Source organism: Stylophora pistillata, chromosome 9, assembly GCF_964205215.1.
Source record: "Stylophora pistillata chromosome 9, jaStyPist1.2, whole genome shotgun sequence".
NCBI classification, from domain to species: Eukaryota; Metazoa; Cnidaria; class Anthozoa; order Scleractinia; family Pocilloporidae; genus Stylophora; species Stylophora pistillata.
In genome coordinates this window covers 840,128-860,200 of record NC_142527.1, presented here as the reverse complement: position 1 = coordinate 860,200, position 20,073 = coordinate 840,128, and the positions used below count along the sequence as shown (strand labels likewise).

Here is a 20,073-nt window from a genome sequence, read left to right as displayed (position 1 = left end):
TCATTTTCTTATTACACATCCTTAATAAATACATAATAATTTGGATATATCAACAAAGTTGAAATGGTAAATTGGCCACCGTAATGATTACAAAAGCTGACGTTTCGAGCGTTAGCCCTTCGTCGGAGCGAATCGACGAAGGGCTAACGCTCGAAACGTCAGCTTTTGTAATCATTACGGTGGCCAATTTACCATTTCAACTTTGTTGATATATCCAAATTATTTCATTACTCCCACCGACGCAGCCCCAAACAGTTTCTTTCGAAACTATCAGCCTTTATTCCTTAATAAATACAGTTCTTAATTCTCATTCTTCTCTAGGCATCTCACCAAAGGGGAATGGTTTATTGACATATTAATCATATTTCTTGGATTAGTTGGGTAAGGTACATTTGCATATTCACTTTGATGTCAGACACTCTTGAAATAAGTAATGTGGTGTTTAAAGAGACTGCATCCAAGAGCTTTATATAGTTAATTTTCAAGCAACTCATCTGCTAATTATCATTTATTTAGTATTGTTGTCATCACTAATATTAATAATATTAATAAGTAATGTGGTGTTTAAAGAGACTGCATCCAAGAGCTTTATATAGTTAATTTTCAAGCAACTCATCTGCTAATTATCATTTATTTAGTATTGTTGTCATCACTAATATTGAGGTGATCATCACTAGTATTTGGCTTGACATTTCTTCTATTGATAGTTATTTATATTCCTGTGTTTCAGTGCTGTTATAGGAACAAGAGATGCTCTTTTGAGGCTGCTGTCTGGTTCATAGTTTGGTAGTGCTTTATCTCAGACATGAAACAGAGTTTTTTTTTTATATGTTTTGTTTATTTATTCATCAAAATCCAAACCTCCAAGAAAATAGAATTAAATAATTCTGAAAAGGAGGACAAAATAGAAGAGTGATAGAGAATTTAAGATATGACTGCAAAAAATATGTATCTCTTAAACAAAACTCTTTAAGTCAACTTTTAGTGGAATTGCAGTTTAATTCATGAACATCCTCTCATATAAAACTAATTATTAGGCAATTGTCAGTAGAAAATAGATGTTTATATAGTTAAGAGATCATTATTTTTAGAGAAAAGCTTGCAATATTAGCTGTGTTTGAAATTAACGTTGATTCCAGATGTTGTTTTTCTCAAAGTGCTGTAGAGTATTCAGGGGGTGGGGTGGGTGGGTGTGTTATGTGCTTCTTCTGTTTGGTGGATACTGTATATATCTGTAATTCAAAATAACCATTTCAGAACAAGTAATAGGTCATTAAGAGATATTTCACACTGTACAGATATTTTTCCAATTTATAGGCAAAGGGTACTTGTCAACATATGAAGGGCTAAATTATATTTTTCGAATTGACAAATAAATGTAATTTACAAAGAAAGTAACAATTTTACCTGCTATACTGACAGAGGGGCATACGCAAAATTATCCTGTGACAAACATTTTCAAGCAACTTTTCTTCCCTTTCTTTTTAAGGAATGTAAAGAAAACATTTTCCTATTCGGAAAACCATATTTTAAAAAGCAGGTATTTTTTTCTTAAAGAACTCGTTAACAAGCCAAATTTTAGGTATGACCTGCATATTATGTTACAAACCGGAACAAAGATGGAGGAGGTAGGGGGTTGGGGTAGAGGGCCGGCATCTTTTATTTATCACATGGTATTTTACAGAAAATTAGGTAGTTTTTAATGTAAAGATAATGAATCTTCGTGTAGGTAAACGAATAGCAAAATAAATGCAGCTGTAAATTCTGTGCGTTGTTTAGAAGTTTTAGTGTTTAGCGTAGCGTTAAGGTGGGTTGGAAGGCTGCTGTCGGGTCGAATGCCAATATTCCCTGAATATATCCCCTGAACATATCCCGGCATCCGTGGGAGTTATTAACAAGTGTTGCTATTCCCTCCTGGATGAGACGTTAGACCACCATGGGCTTCCTGTCAGCATTTTGTCCGATTTACCTTGCATTTCATCAGTATTAAGTAATATTTCTGAGTGGAGTGGGGCATTTTTAGAGTAAAGTACCTGGTTCACGTCCACGCTACCCGGATGCGAGATCTTACTCCCCTCCCCCCTCCTCCTTCCCCCTCTCTGCTCCCCCTCCCCCATTCCTCTCCCCCTCTCCCCTCCCCCTCCCCCTTCCCCCTCCCCCTCCCCCTTCCCCCTCCCCCTTCCCCCTCCCCTCCCCCTCCCCCTTCCCCCTCTCCCTCCCCTTCCCCCTCCCCCTTCCCTCTCTCCCTCCCCTTCCCCCTCCCCTTCCCCCTTCCCCCTCCCCTTCCCCCTCCCCTCCTCCTTCCCCCTCCCCCTCCCCCATTGAATGACAGATTTTGATACTGATTGCGGATTGAAATTTTATTTTGCCAAACCCAAATGAAAATAATCTGCTGTCCCTCTTGAGGATGTGATCTATAAATGAAAGAATATTTGGACTGCAGAAAGAAATTACGTGCGAATGTTTATCGTTACATCTTATCAAAGGAAGCAAGTTATACCAATTGTAAGGTGAGTATGCAAAGTGTTTTTAAGATTCAGAGGGATGGATGTTTGCTCTGAGATGAAATTTCAAGGAAACAGGTGTTTGTTCCATTAGACGCAGAAGTAGCTTGGTCCAAAGCACGTACCAATATCTACAAAGCGATTTGTGTCCCGAAATGATATTACTTCGTAACGACTGAGGAATTCTGAAAATAAATTGATGGTTCCACAACCCTGCACTGGCTATTTGAAGAGAAACTTTTCCTATAGAGGTGCTCTGTTGTAGAACAACCTTCCTCTGATCAACAGTTTCTTTAAGCGAATATACAACTAAAGTGCGTCATAATAGCTTTGAATGAGAAACGGCATCCTGAAAAAGAAGTTGTAATGATATATTTTTTCTTATAATACTGTATTAATTATTAGTTCGTTTAGCTAGGCAGAATTAGACATTTTATACCCTTTGATTGTGCTGAAGGATTTACCGCGGATAATTAAAGTCACCCATCTATGTATCTATCTATCATGAGCGAAAAAAGCAGGGCGAGCAAGCTAGCGATCATTTATCATCCCCTCCCCCTCTACCCCTCAAATGTTTTAATTAGACCAGGTGAAAAGGTAATGAATTTGAATACGACGTGGTCTTCAATTTATTGCAAAACCATTTTAAGTGTTAAATCATTTCTTTTTTTTTTAATGGCTTCTAGCAATTATGTGTTTGCACAAGTAACTTCCTCTCGATGATAAAACATTTCGGCAAATCGGCGAACGAATTTTAATTGAATTTTGATATCGATCGACAGTGCAGTGTGGTAGGTTTTCAGGGAAGTGAAAGTAATTTAAAGAAAAAAAAATGAGACATAACGAGTTAGTACCTTGAAAAGGTTGTTTCGCAGGTGTCTTTACTATAAGAGCTTGTTTTAATTCGCTGAAATTTCGTTGGTGAAGAGGGAAAATGACATACATGCGAGACTTCCACGAGGTTGTAATAACATTTCAGTGAAGGAGTTTTTAATTAATTAAAGTTACATTAACTATTGCAGAGTAGAAAGACAACTTTTTCTATTCAGTGCTGCTAAGAATTTAAAATAAACTCAATTGTTCCCGTGCCAATGACTCCATGCAGAGTAGAAAGACAACTTTTTCTATTCAGCGCTGCTAAGAATTTAAAATAAACTCAATTGTTCCCGTGCCATGACTCCATGACAAGCGGTGTTACGTTGAAACGGCTTTGAAATAAAAGAAAATTTTTCATTTCCCCAAGGAAACGTTTTGTTTATAAAAAGGAACTAAATGAATATGGTAATTACCAGCAACTTTTCTCTCTACAGATTTCGTTTTCTTTCGCTCATATAGTGATAACTGCTGAATTTCTCAAAGTTGTAATCAGTTTTGCGTCAAATTCATCATTTACTGCAAAAAAAACTGCCTGTGTTCACGATTGGCGAAATGATTTCCTTTTGTGTCCGTGACCTCCATTCAGTTTGCTTACGTCTGACTTTAGTTATTGCGTACTGTTTTGTCTTCGTCTATATCAAGGAAGGAAGTACTGAGAATCAAGCTTTAAATGTCAAAAGTTCGCAATAGCCTGTTATCATCTTAGCCACTCATAATTTGACGAACTGTTTGTTTATGGAGCAAATTCGTGCTTCTATTATGTCAAGAACATTGCAATAACTTAAATGAAGAAGTTTCTTTTGTCCAGATTCTTTTGTTAGTCACGTACGATAAATGCAAGCCAACTATATCTATAATGAAACTTATTATTAATTTTTCAAAATACAGCCGAATCATCAAACTGAAGAACCGCCTCAAGGTCCCTCAAACATTGGCAAGCGAAGCAACAAGTATTTTCATGGAAACAAACTATCCAGAAGTCTGTATACTTGTCGTTCTATACGCCATTGTGGTTCTGACTGGCTTACCAGGAAACATTCTCTTCATCGTCGTGGTAAAACGAACTCGTTCGATGCATACAACAACAAACTTCATCCTTGCAAACATCGCCGTTGCCGATGCCATAACTCTTCTGTTTTGTTTTCCTGGAGTGCTGATGCAATTTGTAGTGGACCATCATCCGGGAAATTCCTTTGGAAGCTTTCTTTGTAAGTTTGTCACCATGCATCAAATTGCTGGTGTAACTTTACTAGTTTCTGGCCTAAGTTTGACACTAATTTCAATCGCGAGACACAACGCTCTGCTTCGGCCAATGGATGCTAAACTTCGATTACGAAAGAAACAACTTCACTTAGCTGTTAGTTTAATCTGGTTGTTCTCAATCGCCTTTGTTTTGCCACTTTTTGTCGAACAGAAATACGTCGACGAAGTAGAGAGCTGCCACATGGACTGGAAAGCGCCCGTGTCGAAGGCTTACTGGGGATTTTTGGCAGGACTCACTCTTCTTTCGTGGGTTGTAATGTTCGTGTGTTATTTTCGCATAGTTAAAGGAATCTTGTGCGGTAGTATTTTCTCATCCAGCTCAAATCAATGCGAAAACGTCAAACAAAAGGACATTCAGAGGAAGAAAAAGATTGTCAAACTTTTGATAACGATTACCATTTTATTTATAGTGTGTTTTTTGCCGTTCGCTTTGGTCTCAGCCATGAAAGTTTCATCGCGCAGTTTGTTCTACAAAGTGTCTTACTTCATAGTGTACTGCAGCTGTTCTCTAAATCCAGTGGTTTACGCCTTTCAAAGTTCAAACTACAGAACAGGCATAAGGTATCTCTGTGATGAGAGACGGAGCCGTTATATTATGAATTCTGGGAACGATGTCCTTTAACTAGGAAGCCTTGATGACTCGTTAAATGCCGACAATGATTTTGCAAATTCCTTTGAAATAAAACAATTTAGTATAATTTCAGAGCTGAGCAAAGAGTTTCCAGCCATCTGATTGGTCGAGTGGTTCCTTATATGACGCTCTATAAACCACTCCACGCGGTTTATATAAAATGTTAAGATAAAATGTTAATAAATGTTACTAAAATGTTATGATTTTAGAAATTTCTCTGTTGTTCAGCTATGAAATTATACTAAAACAATTATTCGCCTCAGGTTCGGTGAATATTGTCGAATAATCCCCTCGACTTCGTCTTGGGGATTATTCGACGATATTCACCTCGCCTTCGGCGAATAATTGGTAAATATAAAAACGCCGAAGCTTAAGGCACAATACTACAACAAGAACTTTAGTAAAAAAGAGAAGTTGAGGTTCGAAACTTTGTGGCGGCGGTTTGACTGAACACTGTTGCCAACGCAGTGATGAACTAACTGTCGTAAATAAAAGATTCCTGAATTCATACTACTGCCATGCTGTCTCAATTGTCTGTCTTCTATCGTATTTTAAGCAACAGACCGCACTTTCTCTCGGTTTGACGGCGTAATATTCCACTCGTGTCCTCCCAACATCCCTAGTGGATTATTCATGCCGGTGACAATTTAGAAAGTAGGGTCTATTGCATTTATAAAATAAAATCTAAATTTTCCATGGGTTTAAAGGTGAAATAAATGATGGGTTTCTGTTCGACCAATCAGGGCGCTTGTAGTTCTTCAGTTTCCTTTTTTTTTATAAATTCCATATACCCCCATACAAGGGGTTAAAATAGTGCGAGGTGAGAAAGGCACCTCCCCTTACTCCCGCATAGAGGCTGTGGTGCACATGGTCACTCCATACCTCAGACAGAAGACTGCTCAGGCATACCTATTCACATTCAGCGAAACCAATCTACCTACTCAGTCAACTAACAATAGATCAATATATAAAGATCCTTTTGTTGGACTTCTGTGCGGTAGTATTTTCGCCAAATGCGTTCAAGTTAATTTCCGTCCAGATACGGCCTAGCAGGCGCAGGTAACGGGTAAGGTAAGGTACGGTAAGATAAGCTTTATTTGTTAGAGCAGGTCAGTGGTGGCAGCTAAACAGCTGAGGTGGACCTGCTATTAATTAAAATACATATACAAAAGAATACTGTACACTATTAAATTCTACTATATACAATTTAAAAAAAAAAAAAAAACATCTTTATTTCTTAAGATAAAATCACATATCCTAAGTAACAGCATAAAATTCTACCATATACTATTAACTATTTCAAACTCAATATATAAAGTTGTCTAAGTCCTTGTTTGAATTTGTAACAAAGGCTGATAGTTTCTAAAGAAACTGTTTGGGGCTGCGTCGGTGGGGGTAACGAAATAATTTGAATATATCAACAAAGTTGAAATGGTAAATTGGCCACCGTTACGATTTTATAATCGTAACGGTGGCCAATTTATCATTTCAACTTTGTTGATGTATTCAAATGAATTTGTAACAGTTGCGCGAATGAAGGTAACTTTCCGCAACTGGTTTTTGTTACGTATCAGTGCTATTTCAAATTCCTGAACTTTTTCTATTCATCTAGAAGTTCTGTCTATTGAGTTCCAAATTATCGGGCCCCTAAAATATAGACTGTTCCTCCCTAGATCTGTTTTTGTTCTTATAAATTCAAGGAGTGGGCCTTTGCGCCTTGATTCGGTAAAATTGACGAAGGGTGTTAATCTGTCATTCATACCACTGTTTATCTTGAAAATCTCAATTGTTAGTCTTCTTTTGTATAGATATCCTATACAACTTACTGTGTTTCTCAGATCTTTGTACACTTTCCAATCTTCCGGGTTGCCTGATTTTTTACCCTTTCTTAACTGCTTGTATCTTTGGTTCATGCTCTTTCGTATCTCTGCGTTCATCCTCTGTGAGGCGTTCCCGAGCAGAGAAGGTAGGGGGAGGGGAGGGGGAGAAGGAGGGGTGGGGGAGGGGAGCGAAAGGCTGGGTGCATGGAAAAGTGAGTGACCTTGGATGTAAAATGGCGACTATAGGGATCTGGAACGTTATCTTTGTAATCTTCTTCCTTGCCGCCATTTTAGCTACAGGGATAAAGATTGTGACATCAACGAGTTGGTACAAAAAAAATTTTGCTCAAAGGCAATACGAATGGGCAAATTTAACCAGAAGAGTTTTTGATCCCCTGAAACGAAAGCTTTTCTCTAACCTGGAGCAACAACTGAAGTCAACGGAAGGCGATGTTTTGGAAATAGGAATCGGTCCAGGGTCAAACTTTGATTATTATCCCCAAGGTACCTCACTTATCGCTGTCGATTCAAACCCACACGTCGAAGAATCTCTTAAGAGAAACTTGGAGAAAGCTGGCAGAAGAATTCACCTCAAGAAATTTGTGGCTGCTTCGGCGGACGACATGAGTTGTAACGGAGAAATCGGTGTAGAGGACAATTCTGTCGCCGCAGTAGTGTGTACGAAGCTGTTGTGCAACCTCTCTGATCTTGAGACCAGGAAAACCATTGAGGAAGTGAAGAGAGTTTTGATGCCTGTGAGTCCGTGTGTTGTTATATATAGCTATGAGTCTGTGTGTTGTCAGTTGTGTTTGTTGTATATAGTATGGATATGTAGGGGGGTTGGGGGGGTTGGGGGGGTTAGGGAGAGAGGTGGATGGCGATGGAAAGGTCAACCGGTTAGAATTATATATGTTTTTTTCTTTCAATGGAGTGAAAGACTATTATGGATATCTGGATTGTTCATATAAATATTTGCCCACATTTTTATGTAAAATGGGTAACTGTTCACAGTGGTAAAAAAGATGCTGCTAAAACCATGGCTCTTGTTAAATATCCCTTTCCCAATAATTCAAACTCAACGCAACATGTAAAAAAAACCAATGTGACTAAAGGAAAACCAGTAGGCTCTTTACAATCCTGGAGCCTGGTCAAGCAGCTGAACTTAGAAATACCAAGAAACAAATCTGGATGGCCAGTGAGTAACTTGAACCTGAACCTACCCATTATGAGGCTGATGCTCTCAATGTTTGGCCACCCTGCTTATTCTGTGAATTTAGCTTGAGTCTACCTCTCATGGTAAAGTTTGATGTGCCTGAGATCTTTTTCAGCCTGCATACCTGACATGGTTGGGGGTGTGTCAATCGCCACAGAGACCTGCATCTAAGGGTTTACCTTATAAGGAGGGAGCAATGACGGCTAGATCAACACCTTATGACAAATTTTTGCTAGAAAGTATCTCATTGGCTCAGTCTCCGGCAATGAGTGTTTTAGAGGTGCCGCCTCCTGGTTAGCTTGATTGGTTAGAGCGCCGGATTGTGTTGTGCGGGCGGTAGAGGGTTCGAGCCCTGGTCAGACCAATACTCATGGTCTTTAAATAACTGAGGAGAATTTGCTACCTTTCTATAATCAAAAAATGGATAGATATTCTAGTCTTCTCAGATAAGAATGAATAAACCGTAGGCCCCGTCTCCTGCAGGGTTAGGGGTAGGAGACGTTAACTTCCCATGCACGAGATTACTGTGTAGTGGATGTCCTCCCCTGGGGTGGGATAAGTGGGAATTGGCCCTGAAAATCCCCCAAGGGGAGTGGTCAACTAACATATGTATATATGTATGTATGTACTATGTAGGTGCCTACCATGGCATGGTGATCAAGGATTGCCAATGCAATAAAATATGCTGGAAACTGAGTCCACAAACTGAATGCCCTAACCTTCAGAGAATAAAAATAAGTGGGCTATCAAGGCCCTATTTTTGAGGTGCATCTCTGATATGCCACAGAGGAAATTTATTAAAAGGACATTGTATATAAACTGGAACTGGTTCTGTGGGTTCAGTTGTTTTATGTACATCATACAAATGTCAGTTGCTATGAAAACATATCAGTCTGTTTTGTTTTGCTTTGGTTATTTATTTAAATTTTCAATAAGTTTGTTTAGGTTTTTCACCTAATGGTCACAAATGAATAATGCAATATTTTACTAATGCATTTCTGTGTATTTTTCAGGGAGGCAGGATTTATTTTCTTGAGCACATTGCAGGTTAGTGTAAAGACCTCAGTTGTAGTTTTGAGGTTGATTATTTAAACCTTTGAATTATCTCTTTGCATTACACCATTTTTTTTTTTTACTTCTCAATTTTGTGATAGCTAAGCCATGGACATTCCAATACTTTCTTCAACATCTTGTCACCAAATTTCACATTTGGCCTTCACTGTTCAATGGATGCTGCTGTAATCAAAACACTCTGTCTGACATACAGAATGGTGGCTTCAAATGGGTACAGTATGAAAAGATCTTTGCAAATTGTTCGCACGAAATGTTTTCTGCTCCAAACAATACATATTCAATAATATGGCGAGCAAGAGTCATCTTGTATTTTGTGAATATATGGTTAGTTGGCCTTGCAGAATAAGGCCAATTCTCTGAAGAGAAAAAAAAGGTGTGACAGAAAGTCTTCTTCTGAAAGGAAAGGGAGGAAACAGCAAGGAAGGAGTACAACAGGGAAGGAAGAAAATAAAGAATGTTTGAATTTAACATTGGATTCTCAAGGTCTCGTCTGTGTAATCCACTCTCTTTCATGACATGAAATTGAAGTATTAGAGTGTCTTTTTATTAATTTTCATTATTCTTATGACCCTCCCATTTATTCAGCTGCTGTCAAACCTGTGTTAAGTGGTCACTTATGGGGAATGGCAGGGTGACTGCTTAATATAGGTAGACCGTCTGATGCAGTTTCCACAGGAGAGGGGTAATATAAAAACAATAAAAAACTCCAACTTATGCCTTAATTGACCAGTTAATGTACAAACACTCACTCAAATATACTACCTACATTAATTTCAGGAGAGAAATAAGCATTGAATTTTACTTGAAATATTATTCAAGTAATTAACATTGTGACATGAACAAGTCATTTCCATTTCCATTGATTTCTATACTTATCTCAATACCACTGCAATTATGCAGTGGCTTGGAAGCATGGCAAGAAAACCACTGGGCTTACAACATTCAGGCAACCCAGTTACTGAGTGAAGGAGTCTTAAGGGATTTATTACATCAAAATTCCTCATCAATAGGGAATCGGTGTGCGGCCATTTTATGCCCTCTGAAAAATAATTAGTCACTTAATTAAAATACAACCAACTTTATTTATTGTGGCTAAGTGTCTTGATTAAATCAAATAAATGTTTAAATAAAAATTTGTATGTTGAGTAATTAATATATCTTACTACATGTTTTGTTGTGTAGTATCACTGTGTAAAAATATGCAGCGACACTACTCAGCAAGACGTCTAATAAGAGATCTATTATCCATCATGCCAAATTATCCTGTACTTGTACTTTATTAGACCTTTTAACTTCATAAGTTGTACTGACATCTACTTAATTATTATTATTATTAATCTAATTATTATTAATCTAATAGATAGATAGATAATAATCTTTAGACAGGGTGCGTTCTCACAAAAGTGGTTTTCAGAACGGCCCTGTAACTACCCACCCAACCCACCCCAGGGAGGACATACATCACACAGTAATCTCGTGCGTGGGAAATTAACGTCTCCTACCCCAACCCTGCAGGAGACGGGACCTCCATTTATTCGTCCCTATCCGAGAAGACTAGAATATCTAACCATTTCTTGATGTTAAAGAAAGGAAGCATATTCTTCTCAGTTAATTTTAAGACCCTGAGTGTTGGTCCGGCTGGTATTGAACTCTCGACCTCCCGCACAGCAGTCCGGCGCTCTCCCAATTGAGCTAACCAGGTGGCGGTTAGCTCAATTGGGAGAGGTTAATCTACACATTTTACAAGATATCAAGATTTCAGTGTGGGTGAATTTTGCGGATATTTCTGGAATACAAATATCACATGATGTTTGTGCTTGTTGTGCAGGTTACTTGTACTCTACAAAGAACAGTTGGATAATAAATCTGTGTATGCCCAATTAATTATTTTGCACAATTAGGCCCTTTGGCCAGAAACTTTTTTCAAGTGGAAAACAATGATATTGTGGTATTTACTTCAGGGATTTAGGATGGGTTTATCCGGACTAGAATCCTCGGTCCTTTAGTTCTTAAAACCTTTCCAAATTTTCTTTATGGAAGTCCTCGCCTACACTCTCCCCAGGAATCGCGGATATTGATGATAATAATATAGGCCATGCGAGCGCCGCGGTACGGTTTGATCCTACGAAAATTGCTCGACATTAGAGCTTCACAGAGGCCTACGAGACCCTTCTGAAGAGTGAATGGTCGCGAGAACAACGACTCGATCTCTGCAAATTGGTGAGTACATTTATACCGTACGAACTAGCACGTGTCGCTTTACACTGTGTACACCTGCTCCTTTCAAATAGTTCACTGTAACTTACAACTTGTTCTCCTGTTTGTTAGGTATTAAATTACCTAGTTTTCAAAGTTTCTTGAGTATACGATCGTATGGAAATCTTTTCAGATTTATGACTTGATGAAGTATTCTTAAGAACTAAAGTAGTTTCCTGATCAGTGGCAACGTTGGCGTTAGATCTTCTCCGGTCCTTTTCGGCAAGCCTATAACTCTACTCTCATAAACTTAACCTTTCTTTTTGCTCAACAACTGTTATCAGAGAAAGCCTTGCCATGAAGTAAATCACGAGATAATTGTTAATGTAAATTGGCGATATTGCAGAGTTTCTACAAAGCTGACATTTCGTAGGTTAATTAGCCCTTCATCATCTGTTTTAGAAACCATCTACAGTGGTAAATTTATATTATTTGACACATTATCCTCAAACTTTGACCTTTGAATGCAGGCGACTCCTACCACATACATTTAATTTTCTTTTGGCATAATTTCCTTCCTCATCAATAGGGGAGATGCACTCTGACAAGTTGGCAGTCATTGAGATCAAGGCTAACTTCCTGTCTTGTCAAGCACTAGAGGATATCACAGCAGGATCTTTTTTAACTGATCTCTGGGGTGCGGTGAAAAATTCTCCAGATTCTCACACCGTGCAAGTTGAGAAAAATAAGCATGTGACTCCTGAAGGGGTTATGAAGTATGTCAATCATTCCTGTGATAGTAATGCAAAATTTATCTTTGAAAAGCGCAGAGTGTCATTTCCAACCCTACCTGACAATCATAAAGTGTCCTGGCATATGGTGGCCACCCGTAACATCAAGAAAGGCCAAGGAATCACCTTTGACTATAATGTAACAGAATATGACATGGCCGAACATTTCCAGTGCAACTGTGGTTCAGAGAAATGCCTGGGTGAAATAAAAGGCTTCAAATATCTGACGCCAGAGCAACAGAAGTCCAGGTCAAGGGATTTATCTCCAGTTGTTACTGAATTTTGGGAAGAAAACTCTTGAATTCTGGGTATAATAAATGGCATTCCAGTTTAATTGCCATAATACTGACACAACTAAGTAATCATATTTACTGTGGCTAAATGTCTTGATTCAATAAAGTGAGAATTAAAAGAGGAATTTTTGCTAAAAGAAATAAGTGCTGGTGAGCTACTGTTTAAGAAATTTAACAAAAGAAGTAGCCTGAAAAATTGGATTACCTTGCAGATTCTTTTTGGGCAGCAGTCACCAAGTAGTACTCCAGGACAAGTCATGTGTAATGTTACACATGATGTGTACCACCTGTTTCAAAGGGTAGTTATTCCCAATTTGACTTGGGGTCTATCAGTTCACAGTGATGTTAATGCAGAGCTTACAACTGTGTGGTGTTTCCTGGACCGGTGTCACAAACAGAGATACATATCTAAGGTGATCAACATCTATGATGTCTTAGAAAAACAAAAATTTTTGACAAGATAAAATATCAAGAGAAACATCCTTTGAGAAACCTTATATCTGAACTGAAGGTCACAGAATACAATTAATGACACAACCTAGTCACTGGCCAAAATTAAACACAGATCTAGTGAAGAACTATTTTTTTTTTTTTTTAATTTTTTTTTTGCCATTCCTTCCAGATACTAGCTGGGTGTTGATAACAACCCCTCATTGATTGACAAATCTTTGTTTGCCTGATTTTACATTGCAATTAATGTTTCCTCTATATGACTATTTCCTTGGTGTGCAAGAAATGATATACCACAGATATAAGAGAAAAAGCTTATATAAGGAAAAAATAGTCAATCATTGATACCTTTTCAATGAACTTTGGGCTGATTGGAAGAGATCATGTGACATCTTTCTTAATAGAAGTGTTACCTGAATACAGAGCTGGATAAGTGAGGATTTCAGGTAACTATCAAGGTAAACATTCAGTGGTTAGTTTTAAAGGTGTAGGTCCTTTATCCTTTTCCTGTAGTCCAAGCCAAATATATCTTAATGGTATGTGAGCTCACACTGATGGCCCACAAGCTATTCCTTTGGTTACCTAGAGGTAACTGAGGAAACAGGCACTGCATTCTCTAGTACAAGGGAGAAGTGTCATACAACAGCGGCAGTAAACATATTCTGTTTTGTGAAACAAATCGGTCCGTTCTTTACCTTGAAAACTGTTTATAGGTCTTAGGCCTCTTCTGAAACAGTCACTTATACCGTGTGACTATCAGATGTCTCAATCAGCAACCCAAGCATGAACCTCTTTTCTCTCATAATCGATCGTTTGATTACAACGTGACAATTCCCAACATGACTCCACAGAATTGGTAGTAAAATACATTTCTATTGATGCCTTCATTAGCCATTCCGGGATTTTGCAGGCTTAATATTCAGGCTGTCTGCAAACATTGGACACCAAAATTGCAGAAATGCTTTTAAGATCCAATATCTTCCAATGAGAACAGCCCTTGATCAGCCTTTTAACTTTGATTGAAAACAAAGTACAAACAGTGCAGAGGAAAAAAATGACAGGTGCGTTGCCGGGAAAAATAGATTAACAGGAAGCGAGGCAAATTTGGCGGAGGAAAAAATTATGAGAAAGCTGCATATGGAGATAACAATCAAATTTGAGAGCGAAAAAAATATCTTTTCAAAGATTTTTGTTTTGTAATAAATTTTAGATTAGAATCTCTATTGTAGGAAGGATCAGATTAGCTGTGAATCCTTTTGAAAAAACAATAAATATAAGCGGTGTAATTCATATTTGAAACAATAATTTGGTTTATGGGCGTATTTAGAATGTAGCTAAATTTTAGTTGCTTCCGATATACGTATGTTTCATGATTGCTATTAATTGACAAGAGACGAATATCTGACGTTTAATTTTTTCAGAGTAAATCTGAACGCATTAGATTGTTTTGAAGGAAGTTTCCTTGCCTTTTGATCGACGAGAGCGTTTTTTTGATGGTCTTCCCTCTGCGAAAATCTTCCCGGAATGTTTCTTTCGGTATTGGGGATTTTTATTTTTTCAGAAGCGTTTTCTTTGCTTCAAGGTAAGTACAGCTTTTTTCCGACGTAATAATATGTAATCCTACTCAATTTTAACTTCTATTTCTTTGATAACTAATTGCTAGATGCAATGTTTCTTTTCTTTTCCCGGTGTCGAATATATTCTAGAAAATCGAACGATCGTGTTGAAAAACTTACTGTTCCGTCACTCGTTACCGGCATAAGTTTAAAAACACAAGTGGGTTCAGATCGATGGCATCCAAATATTAAAAAACTGGTTTCTGTTTGTTTATTTCGCTCTATACTAGTTCATTATCAAATAAAAAAATGCAATACCTTTCTTAATTCTGTAAGATGGATTTTACTTTTTATGATTACTACATATTTGAAGTCATTTACCGTTTACAATCTATTCTGCTTTGCAGGTAAAATGATTGAAGAATTTGCAGTTAGTCAAACCCTTTAGTATCTGTTTCGGGTTGTCACCGCGCGATTAAGACTTCTTCAATTTATTAAATCTATTCTCTTTTCCTTCAGTGTTTGTTAATGTCTAGCCGAGACTTGCGTCTTCTTATTTTCGTTTGCATGTAAATGACAGCCAACTTTTCGGGACATTTTGTGGAAACTTGATCTTGACTTAGGTTCTTCAAGCGCAGTACAAATATTTAAGGTCGAAGTTGTGTAAAGAATTGGTTTTCAGACGATTTGAGGGAACAAAAAACGCAGTAAAGCAAACATTCAAAAGATATTTTATTTTTTTTGATCCCTGAAATGTTAAATTAAAAGATGCCGGTTAGTTTATTTTCGCTAACCCAACGGTTTAAAATGAACCGTGAATTATTTTCGTTTGGAACTGCACCGGACCAAAGCTTCATCCAACAAGGGAAACAAAACATGCAGATATTTTGATTTGACCCACGAACTGGCTCAGGGATTTTTTTTTATTTGGTTGCCAAATGATTAATATATATCTTGGTTGGTTTGATCTTGTTGTTGGTTTGTTTTCAGATAGATCGATTAAATTGGTGGCCGAATTGATTTTAAAATTGTTTGATTAACATTGATGGCTTAGCGTCTTTTCTCCGGTGATGTTATATTTAGCAGGGGAGCAGGGATGGCGCAGTGGTGAGAGCACCCGCCTCCCACCACTGTGGCCCGGGTTCGATTCCCGGACCTGGCGTCTCATGTGGGTTGAGTTTGTTGTTGGTTCTCGTCCTTGCTCCGAGGGTTTTTCTCCGGGTCCTCCGGTTTTCCTCCCTCCGCAAAAACCAACATTCCAAATTCCAATTCGATCTGGAACAGTGGACAAGAATAGCCACCCAGTGGATGTCCATTGTTAAATCATTTATTTATTTATTTATTTATTTATTACGAAGAGGAATTGCATTTTGGTGGAAATTTGACCGCTTTGCAGCTTGGAAGTTATCCACCATTTTTATCGACACTGAGTTAAATAATTATTATAAAATCACCCTTAGCCAAAAAAGTAATTTGTTTCTGACAGTATACCGAATATTTAAAAACACTCTAACAGTACTTTTTTAACACTTGCGAGTTAGCCAATAGGGCTAACTCCAACCCAAAAGCACTATTCACCGGTGTCGTTAGCACTTACTTATTTGTATTATTTAGTTCTTATTAACCGAGCGGGAGGTCTGTATGGGAGAATCTTGACCGAGGTTGCCAGTACAGACCGAACGCAGTGAGGTCTGCACCAGCGACCGAGGTCAAGATTCTCTCATATAGACCGACCTAGCTCGGTTAATAAGATGTTTATTATATGGCTGTGTCTTATATGCCAATTTTTTATATTCTTTGTACCTTTTTATTCTAGACCGGTCTAGATGCCGGTCTAGATGGGAAAGTCTAGACCGCTTTCAATATTGATTTCAGCCAATCAAATTCGTGAATTCAGTAGTTCCCAGTCCTTGTGAGACAGCCATATAATAAGGAGTGATATTCAATCAAGTGTCGAAAGTTGTCCAGAATTACACTGGTTTTGTTTCTCCTCAGTCTATGATTAGTCCATAAAATTCACGCCCCTCTCTCAACCAATCAAATGCAAAGTTAAAATCAATCACAATTTGGGCACCAACACGTTTTCCCTCGCTTTAAGCAACTTGCTGGTTTCTTGCCCATGACCTCTCATTGGCTCCTTGTTATAATTTCCTTTCTTCTGGTTGACTGTTGCCAAATTACTTTAGTTTGACCAGTTTCACGACGCTCTTGCACATGCCAGTCCTACTTCTATAAGGGACATCCTCTACCAAGAGAATCATGCACTTTTTGCGTAAATCATCTACAAAGAACATAATGTAAATATCGAATAAAGTCTAACCCGAGTTCAGATTGCAACTAAGCATGACTTAATCTCTCTTTTGTATCACTTCGTTCCAGGAGTACCAATTTTTGAGCCCGTAGGATGCTACCTGGACAGTGGTGCTTCACCTCGTCCCATGCCGCTGCTTCTCAGGGACTTTCGTCCAGAAATAAACTGGAATAATGTCGAGGCTGTAATTGAACAGTGCGCAAGCTTGGCATACAATAGAAGTTTCAGGTTGTATTTTAGATCTCCTGTTGCTCTCATCCTCGTTGCACTAAATTAGTTTGTTCATTGGATATAATTATCTTACATCTCTTTTTCTTTGTATCCAGTTATTTTGGACTGCGCTATTATGGACAATGTTGGTCTGGAGCAACCGCTGATCAAACGTACAGTCGTGACGGACCAGCTGAAAGATGCGTGAGAGGAGTAGGCCTGAAATCTACTTATTACGTCTACAAATTCTATGACTACAGTCATCAAGGTAAGGAAACAGTGACAAGTTTACTTTTTTCCATTTCTGTATTGAAAACAAACAAACAAAGAAAAGAAAAATAACCACACACACATACGTTAAAACGACGCAACTTGTGGCTTGAAGAACTGCATCAAGAAGTCCGAAAGTATGTGGGTGTTTTTAACTTTATAGTAAAACGTTCCCGTTGGATAATCCGATAAGAAAAGCCACAGAGTATTATTTTTAAGACATACAGTGTCATGTAAATAGTGTTTTCGAGGAGGTGGTTCAAATGAATAGCAGATCAACTTTTTTCGCAAGCTTGCCGTGGAAAACTTGCAAACGTTCGGCGTGGAACCAGTTCTACTAAATTCAATGTATGCCTCAGTGATGGGCAAAAGAAGTACCTTTCAATGCAAGTTAATTTTAAAATATGTTATAAATATACGCAATCAAATTTTACTCGCCTTATTTTTCACAGTTGCCGGATGTAATATGGCGTGGAAGGCTCAGGATAACTTCTGTTTTCTTGTGACTGCAAGTAACAGTTCAACCGAAAATAAAATGAAAGAATACTGCCAAAAGAATGAAGGGGAATTGTATTACGCGACAAGTAAAAGTGCATTCCGCCTTCTGGAACAGTTCCTTTACACGATTAAGTCGAGTGTGGATAGTGGAAAATCTTCTCAGTGTATTGTAGTAGCTCTCGTGAATGCGAGCTCCTTCTCCACTTTACCTTTGACACAAAAAAATGTATCAAACTCGATGACGCACATCTGCGCCATAAGATCGCCAAATCAATGGAAGTTTCAGGAATGCCTTGTTAACAGTTGTGATCATCTGTGCATCGCGCCTAGAGGTGAGAATAATATACGAATACGCTTCATGAGTGTTGTAAAGATGTAGAAATGTCCCTCTGACGGAGGAATTTCCTGGGGCAAGGAGATTACTGCGGGAACGACAATAGGATAATCACTCCACGCAGGGTCAGCAAGATATGACGAATAATATTGCTATCTTGGATTTTGATCTTCCAACTGTCTCAAACGTGTCCTGCATTTCGAAAGTTGCACTTGTGATTGTTATTACAATTATTTTATCACAGGAAATCTCGAGCTCCGATTAATGATGACAATTGATTATAAAAATCACATTTCCATTGCTATAAATGGTTTTCAGGGGGGTTCTCTGGGGAAAAAGTAAACCGAAAGTCTATAAAAGATCTCATACCCTGAATTTATTGAGTTCCAGAAAGGTTGAGTTCTACTGGACAGGAGGGAAATTAACTTCATCACTTTCTCATTTCAGATGTCAGCCCTGTTTCTGGAACCTTCATTCAGCATGCCACAGACGCTGCTTTCATAGGTCACATGATTACTAGCTTGCTTGTTGATGACATCACTGTATGTGCGCGTGAATGTTTGCTCTATCGTAATTGTGTGTCGTTTAACTTCGAGTATCTACCGACTGGAGGACGTGAATTAATGAGTTCAGGAAGAGTCTGCGAGCTAAATGACGAAATTAGAGACAGCTGCTGGGCGAAATTTCACCAACGGAACGGTTATAAATATTATGAAAGGCTGCAATTGTAGATCAGTGTTTCCTGAGTGTTTTCTAAAATTAGAATTTGTCGAAGAATGACTTTTCCCATCCCGAGACTTGGTGTTCTGCGAAATGGTTCAATTTGGATGTAAATAGGAGAAAGCAAATTGTCAAAGGCGCCAAATGCTGTAAAAACTAACGCTCATATCGCCACCCTCGGAGGACACAAAAAGTTTTTGTGTTTTTTTTTTTCGCACTCTGTCCCTCTGTTTTGAGAGGTTATACGGACTGCCACGTGATATGAAAAAATCTTGCATGAGAACTGATGGTAAAAAATTGACGTGGATTCAAGTGTCAGTAGGCACTTCCGATATGTGTACGTCCCAAAAAAAAAAATAATGCATCTGATGTTTAATTGTATTTTTGGCATTAGATGAAAAAGTGTTAATTGAAGTCTGACTTGTTATGAAGTAGAAGAGCTCACTTTTTAATTTCTTGTCGGCTAGTAACTTCCTCAGCGTACACGAAGATGAGCAATGTTGCCAAGCAACGCATTCTTCCTTTACGTTTTCCCCAATGATAAGATTCAGACATGTCATGGGTAAACCTCTTAAGGTATATTCATAAATTCTTCTTGATACAGCTTTAATAATTTTCGGAAAAGTGTACGGATTTACCTGCCCGATAATTATGGGCTGAGAAACGGCAAAGGTCAGCTGCTAAAAAAAGTAAACATGAACAAAAGTGTTTTTAGCATATGTGTTAAGAAAGAAATGACAAGCTTTTCCGAAAGCAAATATCGAGAAAGTATTCAAAGGAAAACGTATTTCTTGTTTCTTCTAGTAATTCAGGTAATAAAACAATAATTTGGTTATCTTTCACAACGCCAATTTTCTGGTAACACGAAAACCAGTAGAAATTTTCCTTTCAATTAATTTTCCAATCAGGAACAAAACGAAACGTCGATTTGTTGAAACAATGGTTGTGAAGTTTCTCATTATACAAATATTCAAAACAAATAAATCGTGTCATCGAATATCTCCTTTTCCGGTGTGAATAGAATGAGTTGAGAATTCCCCACTCCCCATTCAATTTGCAGCTT

At 38.1% G+C, this 20,073-nt stretch overlaps 5 protein-coding genes across 6 annotated transcripts in view; all 5 read left to right on the top strand.

Moving 5' to 3' along the window:
* Window positions 1–1,765, top strand: part of LOC111342329 (uncharacterized) — a 13,435-nt gene extending 11,670 nt beyond the window's left edge. For both annotated transcript variants that reach the window (XM_022949401.2, XM_022949400.2), the window contains exons 16-17: window positions 322–381; window positions 731–1,765. In XM_022949401.2, the coding sequence (XP_022805136.1) occupies window positions 322–381; window positions 731–782 (112 nt within the window). In that variant the 3' untranslated portion in view covers window positions 783–1,765. The remainder of the gene's footprint in view (window positions 1–321; window positions 382–730) is intronic.
* Window positions 1,766–4,003: 2,238 nt separating this feature from the next.
* On the top strand, window positions 4,004–5,789 carry LOC111342335 (QRFP-like peptide receptor). The gene has a single exon (XM_022949411.2). The coding sequence runs from the start codon at window positions 4,237–4,239 to the stop codon at window positions 5,263–5,265; it is 1,029 nt and encodes a 342-aa protein (XP_022805146.1). The 5' UTR covers window positions 4,004–4,236; the 3' UTR covers window positions 5,266–5,789.
* A 1,507-nt stretch (window positions 5,790–7,296) lies between these two features.
* LOC111342315 (thiol S-methyltransferase TMT1A) lies at window positions 7,297–9,853 on the top strand. The gene is made up of 3 exons (XM_022949380.2): window positions 7,297–7,849; window positions 9,321–9,354; window positions 9,462–9,853. Exons 1-3 carry the CDS (start codon window positions 7,328–7,330, stop codon window positions 9,725–9,727), a joined length of 822 nt encoding a protein of 273 aa, XP_022805115.1. The 5' UTR covers window positions 7,297–7,327; the 3' UTR covers window positions 9,728–9,853.
* Window positions 9,854–10,836: 983 nt separating this feature from the next.
* On the top strand, window positions 10,837–12,786 carry LOC111342328 (uncharacterized). The gene is made up of 2 exons (XM_022949399.2): window positions 10,837–11,601; window positions 12,167–12,786. Exons 1-2 carry the CDS (start codon window positions 11,565–11,567, stop codon window positions 12,667–12,669), a joined length of 540 nt encoding a protein of 179 aa, XP_022805134.1. The 5' UTR covers window positions 10,837–11,564; the 3' UTR covers window positions 12,670–12,786.
* Window positions 12,787–12,904: 118 nt separating this feature from the next.
* LOC111342332 (uncharacterized) lies at window positions 12,905–20,007 on the top strand. The gene is made up of 5 exons (XM_022949408.2): window positions 12,905–14,693; window positions 17,047–17,206; window positions 17,305–17,456; window positions 17,911–18,288; window positions 18,738–20,007. The coding sequence occupies exons 1-5, from the start codon at window positions 14,636–14,638 to the stop codon at window positions 19,019–19,021; spliced, it is 1,032 nt and encodes a 343-aa protein (XP_022805143.1). The 5' UTR covers window positions 12,905–14,635; the 3' UTR covers window positions 19,022–20,007.
* Window positions 20,008–20,073: the final 66 nt, after the last annotated feature.